General features: G+C 37.8%; 1 protein-coding gene across 1 annotated transcript in view; it reads right to left on the reverse strand.

The window, feature by feature from the left end:
- Window positions 1–6,697: 6,697 nt before the first annotated feature.
- The window catches only part of SLC30A9 (solute carrier family 30 member 9), a 36,932-nt gene continuing 30,920 nt past the window's right edge, over window positions 6,698–12,709 (reverse strand). The window contains exon 18 of the mRNA XM_084286098.1: window positions 6,698–12,344. Coding sequence (XP_084142224.1) covers window positions 12,300–12,344 — 45 coding nt within the window. The 3' untranslated portion in view covers window positions 6,698–12,299. The remainder of the gene's footprint in view (window positions 12,345–12,709) is intronic.

Raw genomic sequence — 12,709 nt, forward strand, 5'->3', positions numbered from 1 at the left:
CAGAATCCTTCAAAGACCCAGAACAATAACAGGCACTTCTAATAGATAAAAATTGCTTTGTGTATCGGATAGACACTATATTTATCTAGATTTCTAAGGGATTAGAGTTGATCATGACAGTTTTCATTAAAAAAAAGATTGCTAAAAACAAATCGCCATTTCAGAAGACAGGTTTTGCTTTGTCTGTTGTTATTCTGCAGCCATATTATGTAGCTTTAGAGGTTTTAAATTGCCTTTTCTTGTTTTTGCTTTCATTTGTGTTTTATATCCATTCTTTGAAATAGATGAGGCAATGTGCTGGTCTCAATAGTCAGATGCTCAGTGGTGCATTCAGGGAGGGGTTGAGTTAGAAAAGCCTAATTTATCATTTTGTTGTAAGAAAAGTAAACCTGGGACCCAGACTAAGCTGTAAAAAAGGACGTGTGTTAGAGCAGAAGCCAATTTACAGCAGAGTGCAACATGGGAAGCAGATGCCAGCTCAACAGAAAAATAGTCCATCCATTAAAAACATTTACTTTCAAAGGCTTGGGAGTCCCTTGTCCCTCCAAATTGACGCACTCCAGAAATACGTAATGCCAAAGAAACAATACCCTTTCCTTTCAGCGTCAGGGTGTTTCGATCTCTGTGCCCTGGCCAGTTGCTCAGGCTGGTGCTGGTGTTCGCCACAACCACCTGGCCCAGCTCTCCTTGAGGCAACGCTCCCCGGCCGGCAGGGACAGGGCACTGGTTTTGGGAAAGAAAATCCACTCCGCTTGCGATCACCTTTAGTGCTACCTCATCAGTGTTGATTCTGCTGAACGTGTATCTCATGCTCCCCAGCTTTCCTCCCTGCCCCATGCACACTGTTAGAGAAGCTACTAATTGCTCCTTCCGCCATCCTCCTCTCCTTCCCGACCTCCTCCCCGCACACTGGGCAGGGGGGGAAGCACCCAGCCCGTGCCTGACCATGGATGAAGGACTGGGGCAGCCTCTCAAATGCCAGCTTACCCACACCATCATTTCTCCCTGCTGTCTGCCTCCCCTTTGCCTGCTGCCATGAACGGCACGCAACTCCAACCACAGCAGACGGAGCCACGCTCAGTCAGGATATGCTTTAGGCCCTTAAATGCCCAGTACCTCTCAGCTCGTTTTCATTTTGCTAATTTTTAAAAGGGGGTCGAAAGGCACTTATTTGACCCAGACAAACCAATTTATCAGAGAACAAGCAGTTTGGTCACACTGCTCCTTCCCGGGCCAAGGGGGTTGGGGCAGCATCCCTCGTGCAGGCAGGAGGCGACTCTCTTTGACCAGTCAGTGATGTGTGGTGGCTGAGGGGGAAGACATTCGGTGTATAAAAATGTCACAGTACAGATATCCTTTAGTAGCTTTTCCGTGTTGAACTTAACACTTTTTTTTTTTAAGAGAACTATAATAGAAGATGTTACATTGCTCAGATGGTGTAAGTCTTGCTGGTATATGTTTAATGTGGTGACACTTGCCAGAACTACTTGGTAAAACATGTCAGAGCGTGCGAGTCAACATTATGCTGTAAATTTGTCCACAGCGATATGTATCATGCTGTATTTTTGTAAACATTGTGATGGTTCCTTTCAAATGGTTAAGCATATGAGATTAAAAACACAGATGCTTCATTTTTAATAGTTGCAGAACAGAGTTACTGGACTGGACAGACCTCTCTCACTTAATAACCTAAAGATTTTGCAAATAACTTGTAAGTCTAGCTTTATTTTTAGTGTAAGAAGTGTAACCAGCGTCCTGGTACCGCTCACAATCCTGTGCTCTCATATTGTGCAAAATAACCAAATGTATAGTTTCATCCTGAAAGCCACTTTAGCACTAGAAATGGCTTGGCAGGTTTGGACCGTTCTTTATGAACAAAATTTTGCCCTCAGCTGCTTCTGTGCAATCACTGGTGACATGAATAGTAGTCACAGACAGGCATCAGAAGACAGGAGCTCATCTCTTTTTTTGTTCATGCTTGTTTTTTTAACAATAATAGACCACAGCAGCATCTCTCTTGTTTTTAACTGCCATCATGGCCACTTGACTCCTCACCCACCCCTTTCGTTTACAAACCCTTTCACAACTACTTGTTCCAATTAGCTTATTCACGAGGCATTATGAATCCATGCAGATCGAAGCATCTATGTATCCACAAGATGTTAGGTATAACGCTACGGGACCCGAAATAATAGATAGCCTGTAAGCCCTCGCACAGCGAGATATCCATATTTAAGCACTGTGCTTTGTAAGTCAGCACATCCCTCCTCTGAGCTGGATGCGGATGCAGGCGGCAGGCTGGCAGCAGAAGGAAGCTGCTATCTGTCATGTCACTCCAGCAAGTCCCAGGAGGATAGATCCTTGTCTTATCCTTCCATACTCTTTAATCTTACTGTCATTTATGTATCTGCCTTCTCTCAAACTTTGTGTAGCAGTACCGCACGCCCATCTGTGCCAACATGCCTTCGCTATATTTTCTATGACAAATATTTGTGGAGAAACTGTGATTAAAAAACCATTAATCCCGATATTTTTATTGTTATGGTGTAGTTAATTCTATGAATACTTTCTAATGATGATTGTACTGTGTAGAGTAAGTACAGGTTAGGGATAGACCTTTACCAGATATTGTACAAAAAAGTGCATAGTGTAATATAGACTAGTAAGGTTTTTGTGACAATTTCTATAGGATGTGTGAATTGTTTTCTATGTGGCAACACACATTTCTTTTAAAAAATATAAAAATCTTAGAGAATTTTTTAAACAGTCAATATTTTTTAATTATAAAGACATTTGTTACCTACAGTTTACTATTTCAGGTGTTAATCCTAATTTGAATATTGGTTTTATTACTACATACCTCCAGTTCCATTTGTTCTGTTGCATTAACAATGCACAATAAAAGTTGGTCTCTGGTTAACCTGTCTGTCTCTTTCTCCATGCACACTGGTACGTCAGCGTGGCAGCGGCCACAGTCGGCTCTAAGTATAAATTTGCTTTACATTTGGATTTATACAAAGGGCTCTAAGTATGGATTTGCTTTACATTTAGATTTATACAAAGGGCTAGAGCAGTGGTCTTTTTCATTAAATGCTTGTTTGGTATGAAGTGCTGGCAAGCGCAGGGGAAGATTATGAAGAATTCAAGTATGAATATCATATAAATCATTCCTGCCTCAAAACATGACAACATTTATTTATTGATGGTCAGATAGAGCACTCATAGAAAGTACCCATTTGCTGCCTTAAGACCTGGATTTTCAAGCAGTGAAGTTTCAATCCCATTTTAATTCAAAATTTAGTGCTGGGCAAACATCTCCTGTTCTCTTAACCAGTTGAGAAAATCCCAACTCCAGATGATTTGCAGAGAAATTATGGCCTGTACAGCAGCACACGTCCACTCAGCAGAGCACGACAGGCCCAACTGCAGGCTGGTACCTCCTCTTAGAGAAGGGTGCCAGATAATTCCAGTACAAAATCATGGTGCTGGTGTTTCCCTGTGATATCGCAAAAGTTTAACCCCTTGGGCTGATATTTTTAAGGTCATAGGGCTGCGAAGCCACAGTCCAGGTAAGTGCAGGTGATCCTGAGAAATGCAGTATAGCACTGATCCCCCTGAAAAACAATATACACACACACATGCACACACTGAACTTCTCTTAGAAAAGTTGTAATTAAGCAATAATTTGGCTGTGCTTTTGCCATGTTACAAGGTTGGTCCAGTCAGAGGAGTGTAGCCAGTGCTGCTGGCACTTATTTATGTCTTTGCTCAAGTACCGGGATAACCCTGAAGGGGACCTCCCAAGGTCCAAGTCACCTGTTAAATTTCATGGGTAAGGAGTAGTTTAAGTTTTACTTCATTTGCATTAAAAATGCTCATTTTTAACATTTTATAATATTATAAAAATCACATTATACAAATTTTTGTTAAAAGAAGGTGTCTCAAATTGCTTAACTAGCCCCTGGGAGCCCAGTTACACAGGAACTCGTGGTTTCAGTGTCAGCTTCTCTTTATGTGTGGCCTGTAGCACTCATGCACTGGACCCACATTTCATTCACCTCACAAGGAGCTTCATCTGGAGGCAAATCCTTCTTCTAAAGCAGGGGGAAAAATTCTGGCTGTGTATGCCATGCAGGCAGACGAGCAGTGAGCAAGACAGGGTTTTGAGGGAGAGGGTGGCCTCTCTCCAAACAAGTCCTTAAGATGCTGCCTTCACCGTGGTCTCGCCTAGTTAAATCGAAAGATCTGTCTTGGTCAGCTCCTAACAAGTTCATGTATGAAAATCCGTCCAGGGAGAAATGGTCCCTGTTGCAGCACAGAGTCCCAGGGAGTAGTCGGCAGATCTCAGTGACCTGCCCCATGAATATAAAAACTTCTCCGAAGACTCATCAACACCTGAGGTGCATAAAAGCAGCTCCTACTGCGGATATATAAAGGAAGAAATAAACAAGTAGCTACAGATTAATTACCTGAGTCAACAGAAAAAAAAATCTTCACATAATTTTGGTGGAGGGGGGACCCTTTGTTATCAAAGACACTTTAAACCCTCCCACTCTAGCAGATGTAATTGCCACTACCAAGGCAGTCTGTAGAAAAGTAGAAGGAAACAGGCTTGCTAATGACTCAAAGTAGTTACCCATTACAAAAGTTAACATTAAATTTAGTTCCCATCTGGGAACAGGGTCAGTAATACAACAAAAAATTCTAATTAAACCTGACAAAAATGCCCTGTAGCAGTAACCTGAGTGAAAACCCAAAGAGTTTTCTTGCAAGATGTGTAACTCTAAGAGCCAAGAGGACTATTTATTGAACTAACTGAAGGAGGGATTTTTTTTTTTTTAAAGGAACACAACTCAGGAACACTCCCAATAATGATCTGTGCTGGGGTGACAAATCATACCCTAACCTGATTTCTTTTTGAATGCAGAAAACTGGTGTCTGAAGCACTAGGGATATGGTTTAATGGGTGATAGAGGTGGTACGGGGACAGCTGGACCAGAGACTCTTGGAGGTCTTTTCCAACCTTCATGATTCTATGATTATCTCCATGTATTGAAGAACATGGCTCTTGTAACAATCTGAACTTGATTAATCGAAGTTTCAAATGAAGAACAACTTATTTTTCCTGAAATACTGTGCTTGACCAACTTAATTCTGATGTCTAACCCCATATGGACAGATATTCTGCCTTCTTCCAAGTTTCTCCACTTTATCACCCAGGCTTCTTGCATTTGTATATTTCCTTCTATAACCACGTCCAGGTTTTATTTCAGCCCAGTTAGAAATGTTTTTTTTTTTTCCATAACCAGACAGACCACTCGATTTTGTCAGCATTAATGATGAAGAGGCACTTCAGTGAACCAGTCACTATATTAAATCCTCTCTAAGCTAACTTCTAATTAACCAATTTCAAGTGAACGATATCTGGCATTTTCTTAAGCAGCTTGGACAGCTTTGCTGGTATTGTGAAATTATTGTTAATACACAAGTCTAATACATAAACCCAACCTCTTGAAGCAATTTGAAACACTTGGCTATCTATACACGGATGAACAAGCCGTCTCTCTGAGCCAGGACTGGAGGTTCGGATTGGAGATGGCACCAGTGGGCATCTGACACAGGCACCAAGAATCAACTCTACTGGGGAAGGAGTTTCACTCTTTGGGGGTCAGGTGGAAAGGATTCAGTTGCCACTGAAGTACAGAGCATTAATACATACCGCTTGGTTACCCTAGGCAGGTTGCTCGCTCATGGAGCACGCAGTATTCAATGACACACACTCTCCACACCACACAAAGGCAATTTAACAAGTAAAAATAGATGGATATAACCTTTGTTTTGCATCCATAAAATGCTGCTCTGTGCACTTCGAATTCAGACACATGGCAAGTCGCCATCAACTGCCTAAAGCCAGTGTCTTTGTTTACCTTCCAAACACACATAAAATAGCTTAAATTAACAGAGCACAACCTTTACCAGCTATGTAACATTTTACTGAATAATTACAGCTTCCAGACATTTTACAAGATGTACCAAATTCAATTATAATTACAGGAGAAAACATATGCAGCGAAATACTTAAATATCTACATCTCACAAATCAAACTGACTTCTCCATACTAATCTGAAGTAACCAAGACAGAATGAGAAAGCCAATACACCATAAAGCATCGGAAGGGGGAAGAAGTGGGGTAGAAAATACATTTGATTAAAAGGCTGCATGGAAAAACACATTTCAGTTTTGAGATTGCCCTTTGAAAGCTCTGCCACCAGTGAATACCCCCACCGTTGGCTTTCAGATTTAATAGTTTTGGCAATAGCCAAAAAGCTTTCCAAATACTTTAGACATTTTTCAGGTACTTCATCTCACATCCTTTTCCAGTCTTTATTTTGAAGAGAATCTTACCAAAAAGCTTTATATTACATCATTTATACAACATAGCTTTTTTTTTTTTTCTGTCTTCAGATTTGAAGCAGTTGGTCAAAACCTCAAATGGTTTAAATACAGTCTAAATTTAGGTTACAATAATCAAACTTATCTTAGATTAAGTGAGTGTAGAGCTGTATTCCACTACTTTAACAGACCCCTTGTCCCCATAACAGAACCACAAACACCGATAATACAAAAATATGACCAGGCTTACTGTTAGTGTAACACTTCTAAAAAGTAACCAAGACCTTCTATTTTAATTGGTGCTTTTCATTTACACAGAAAAAAAAAAAAAAGAAGAAAAGAAAAGAAATTGTCCTTAAGAACCGAGTGTAATGTAGAAGGATGATTTTCTCCATACCTATTTTTCATTTTCTGTGGTATCTTATAAAATGTATGTCTTCTTTACATTACACATTGAAATTTCTCTTTAATTCCTTCCCACAATGTCATGATTTAACTGGAAATCTTGCTTATCCAGAGACACTTAAGCAACCTGATAATACAGACTAACGTTCAGTAACAGTTGTAATCCACTGCAACAATGCTGTAGTCCTTACAGTACTCCACCCATTTTTCTGTACTTCTGTATGTTTTTTCAATCCTTTTTGGCTGAAAGAAGCAATTCGTTTCCTCTTTAATTCACTCCAGCTACCACTTCCACAATTAAAATTCCTCAACCTCCACTCACCAAACACACACTTCCTCAACAAAGATCCAGACTGAGATTATGCCCTTACCCTTCAGTTTTCAGAGGGCAAACAGGTGCACATTTGCAAGACTGAATACCAGATTAGGCAACGGATAAACTGAGTCACTGAATTTCACTACAGAAAGACAAGTTTTCACTACAGTAGGGGGTGGGGGGAAATTACTCAATTCTCTTAATACTGTTTAAAAAAAAAAAAAAAAAAAAAGAAATTCTGTTCTAGGCATTCTGTTCAAACGTTATTTTGTATTGCTCCTCCCCTCTCCAAACATCATTTCTTACCTCTGGCCACATTTTCTAGATTGTATTGATATATCCCTATTCCCAACACTCAACACCTTAGGTTTTTCCTTCCTTTCATTCTTTCCTTTTTACCACACATTTTGTTATAGTTTCTATTCTTTTGCTTCAGCCTGAAAACCCAGACTGATTGACTGCAGTTTCTACAGCCCAAACAACCACATGGCAGTTTTTATTTTCCTCAGAACGTCTTCCAGAAATCAGACTATTGTGCTTGAAAGCCTGGATTCCTATTTCTTTTTATATGCAAGGCAGCTACAGTCTTCTTTTGATCTTAATTATTTCTGTCTCACTGACAAGAAAGGAAAAAAAAGACTAAAGCTAGACAACCCCTCTACAAAAAATCTGTTTGGTACATCTCAACTTCTCATTTACATTAAGCAGGCAAACTGCGGAAGAGATAGATGTTAGTTGTTCTCTCTATTCAGAGCTAACACTAAGAACAGAAGCAGCACAATATTTAAGCTAGGAAAAACGTGCATTTTCATTTTACACCCACTTCTGCAGTGTAAGCCCTTAGGTATGCACAGAAGTTCGGCTCTGGTGCAGGAGTCAATATTAATCAATTGTCCTATTCTGCCAAGCCAAAGTGCCTTAAGAACATGACGACCAAATGAAATACTTTTCTTTCAAGTCTTAGACAATATGCTTCTGTGAATTCTTTTGTGAGAAACGCATCTAGATCATCTTTAGCACAAGGATTACTTAATTGAGAATTTTTGAAAATTGCAGCACTCCTTTTGATACACAAAAGCCTAAAAACTCTTTGCAGGAAAGCCATATTTGATGCACTCATCACTAATAGAGGGACTTTCATAATGTATAATTTTTTCTTTGTTAAGCAGAAAATAGAAGTCAGCTAAAGTGATAACAAATAAGGAGGACATAGAATTGCAATCAGTGTATTACGTAGACAAAACAAATCTAAAACTCTTCCCTGTTCTCTCCCCTTGTCGAAGGGAGACCAACAAAAATCAGATCTCTAGATACAGTTGAAAAAGCATCACCTACCAGGATCAGAGAACGCCAGTAGTTTTGGCTAGCATGATTTGAAGCTTTCAGAACAGTGATCACTACTGTAAACTACCAACGAACAAGAAGCCAGTACAAAAATCCAGAGACCAAGGGTAGAATTTAGCCCTGCTATTAAGACATAAGCTCCATGTTATGGCTTCCTCCTTTCCAAGTAAGAGATTAAATAAGAAAAAAAAAAAAAAGTAGGAATTCAAGGACTGAGAAAAGCATGGGCTAAAAAACCTTCATTTTGAGCACAAACCACAGCAGAAAAAGGATGCAGCATGTCTTTTAAAACATGTTCTCCTGTTCCCCAAGTCCCTGCTCCTCCTAGACCAGAACCCAAAGCAGTCTCTGTAACACACTCTGTAGCACACTAAAGGATTTACTAGCACCACAGGCTTAACAAATGCTTTAGAAAGTCAGAGGGGTGGGACCACATGAAGTACTGAATTCCAAAGTTTATAAACAATTTAGGCTTGAAATTGACTCATGGGGGCAAATATAATCACTTCAGAATTTTATCTTTATCTTACAGAGTGTAGGAAAGCATATTACTAGTGTCCAGCCAACTTTGACTTAAAATATGTTATGATCACTCAGTATATTGAAACACTTAAACAATTTTTATACTAAAAGCATAATTTTTACAGAATTATGATATATGACAACAAATAAGCAAAGGGCGGTAGTACTTTGAACACAATTTGAAAAAATAACACCTGTAATGCCAGTCTACAAAAATAATTATTTTAACATACTAATTTTTTATTGAAATATTTCCTAGAATATAACTGCAGTTAGCTAACCCTCACTCCTTTTCCTTAACTACACACCTTTAAATCAGTCTTAAAGGATCATCATGCAATTGTATTTGCGATGAAGAAAAAATCCACTCCTTCAGACTTTACAATTTTTCTTCAATTCTGAGGATTCTATCAGGTAAACGGATTATTTGAATATTTTCCTCCAAAACACTAAAACAAAAGTAAACTAAGTATGGACCCACATCACCTCAAGCTTTAAGGAAAAAAAAATAGTAAAAATGTCAAAACTTTTAGAAGCAATCTATAGATTATAATACATATTAAAATGTAACAACTTGGAATTACCTTGCCTTTCCAATCTGACAGGCTCAATAAATCAATATTTTCACCCAACTGCAAGACAGGCAAGCTTAAAAGGAACTGCCAAAAACAGTCATCCAGCCTTTTTGGGGTACACCACCATCCAGATCAGTTTTAAAAATGGAAACAGGTCCTCAAACTACACAATTAATTATGTATCCAAACCCAAGTTCTAGGTTCTTAAATTTAACATATTGCAATGACATAATCAAGAATGTAATCGGGAGAGAAAGATCTAAATTTTTTATTGGAATGTGAACAAAAGGTATGTAGGTGAGTATACTTCTGACTCAGGTAAGGAAATTAGGATGAGAATTCATGTGAATTACATCTCTGACGAGTAAGAGAACATTTTTATAGGCTGTTGGAGCAGAGGTCCTGTAAAGATATACTCATGCCTCCTCTTTAAAAAGATATTGGAACACTTCAGTATCTTTACAATGTTTACTAACTTTGTGAAATTTCTGCCCTGCAACAGGGCAGACTTTATGAAATTTGTATCCTGTTGGCATCGCTGACACCCGCATACAAACCATTTATATCACATTGACTATCGCCCCACACTAAGAAGGTTTTCCCAATTCTACTCCTCTTTCAGTTTTTAACATTTCCGCAATAACAATTGTTAAGTGTTTATTCAAATTCAAAATCCACGTAGATATTCTAGGCAGTAGGAAAGAGGTTATGCATTTATCAGATTCCAGTGCTCTTCATGAATAAGACTAACATCAGCACACTGCATAATGACTTGAGATGAAGTTCACATGGAGGTGCAAGGAGATAGATAAATGATGTAAAATGTAAGGTAAATGACTGAAAACATAATTGCTTTAAAATTTAAAGTAATATTTACTTGATACAGTACACTTGCAGATTACCTTTGAACTCTTTTACTAAAAGCATTTTTAATCATCAGGCTTAAATATACTAATTCTACAATAGGGGAAAAGAGGCAAATGATGCCTTCTGGATCAGCCACAATAAACCAATACACTACAAATAAGCCACTGGTGAATAGGAACTATGGGCAAGGATACCAAAGAGATCCACAGTCACCACATGTGAAGTCCCATCTTTAAATAAACTCTGGAATGTTATTCTACCTAAAATGGCCAGCATGCAAAGTGCTTTTCAGTTGTCAAAAGGCATGCTACTTTCAATTTTTATAATTCTCTGGTAAATTATATTTAATACCAAAAAAAAGTCTAAAAAGCTTTTAGTGAAATCTGGACATACTGGTCTCCACAATTATTATTTGCTGCAATGCTTATAATTTAATCTTAATAAATTATTTTTGATGACTTGTGTTTCATGTCAGCATTTCTTCTCTCAGCCAGTCAGTCATTACTCAGCAGAGGAGTCACTAGGAAGTTCTTATTACCACCTCTCACTCATCAGCAATTTTCATTTTACTGAAAGGTTTTAAAGTGCATAAAGGATTTTCCTCAGAGTTACTTATATGTAGTTATTTCACTTATATTTCAACGTGCACGACCATAGCTTCTATTAAATGACTGGTTCTCAAAGAATCTGGTATGACTTGGGTGCCCGCTGCAGAAAGCCCTGAAGCTGATCTTGTATAGTGCTAGAATTGCAAGTTTCAGAGTTATAAATTCTAGGCACTTATCTCTGGATTGTTGAGGACCACTGAAAATTCTTTTCCTTTCCCAGACAAGTAGGGTCAATTCTTAAAAAACACAAAGTAAGCAGTTTAGAATTCAGATAATGGATAATGCCTACAGGTAAATAAATAAAAATACAATGTATTCATTTGTTTAATTATAAATATTTCTAACACAGTTTTGACTGTTATTAATTCCAAATACATTTCTTACATCTTCTAGCAATGACCATTTCTGGCAATACCACCTATTAAAAGTATAAAAAGCAAAAAAAAAAAAAAAAAAAAAGCCAGGTAACTTTTAATAAACACTACCATAAATATCTCCCAGATTACATCTGAAGATATTTACAAAAAGGAGAACAAGTGTAAAAGTAGGAAAAAAATTAAACAGAGGAAATTCACTGAAGTCTCTACACAGTAATTTCTTCACAGTAACTCAACATACTCTGGCTAACCACATAAAGCTGACACCACCGAGGAGAAAAACTTGATTTTTCTGAAGTGCTGTTGGTAATCACAATGGTGGCAAAAAGATTCCAGGTCATGGTACTTAAGAGAAGGCCAGCGCCTGTTTGAAAGAATTTATCTCATAGAAAAGAAGAACTGTGAAACAATCACACAGTTGAAATATAACAATTAGTTTAAGGTTGGCAGGTTCCACTGGAACAAACTCTTCCTAGCTAATCTTAATATCTCCCAAGAACCTTTAATGATATCTTGAAAGAAACTAAACAAGTGCAAACTGACTGCAAAGGGACACAAATTGAAAAACTAAATGTATATTGTATATTTTCAGGCAGTTTTATTTGCCTAACTAACCCTCAAGTCTGAAGTTCTGAATTGCAGTAAATATGCTCAGACAGATTCTCCAGTGGACTTTAAGTCAAGTAGCTTTTCAAATTGATTTTGCCATGGAATTTGTTGTCTGCAACTCTAATGCTCTTCCAGAAACAGAAGCAGTGCTAACAGCCCAGGAAGCCTACAGCTAAAGTAAGCAAGGTATGGTGCTGAGGTCACTGCAATTTCAGAAGCTTTTCAGCCATTTACGTGATTTCTTCAAAAATGGTATCAACATAAAGATTTCTTCTGTCAAGTCTATAGTATCTCCAAATCCACATGACGAACATCAGGATTTCGTTGCTGAAATTAAAAAATATGTTTTTAATTGAAAATATTCAAACATTTTTGCACATGGATACAAATAATCAATTCCTCATATAATATTGGCAAATGCATAACAAATCCCTTTTTCTTGTAATCTCTGGACTATTTTGAAATAAGAATAACTTCAACAAACACAGCTTTTGTTATAGCAATTTTGAAGACTAAGTCATCTTTTTATTTGACAAATACTCTTTAATTTCACCACTGAATTAGCTCTTATGCTTTATATAGTATTAAACAGCTCTTTTGATTTTAAAAAGGCAATTACTTTTATGTAAAACTGTCCAAATAAAACTTTCTTAAAGTCATATGCATGTGTTTAACAGGCACTTTCCTGAATA

Source organism: Netta rufina, assembly GCF_964035555.1.
Source record: "Netta rufina genome assembly, chromosome: 4".
Taxonomy (NCBI): Eukaryota; Metazoa; Chordata; class Aves; order Anseriformes; family Anatidae; genus Netta; species Netta rufina.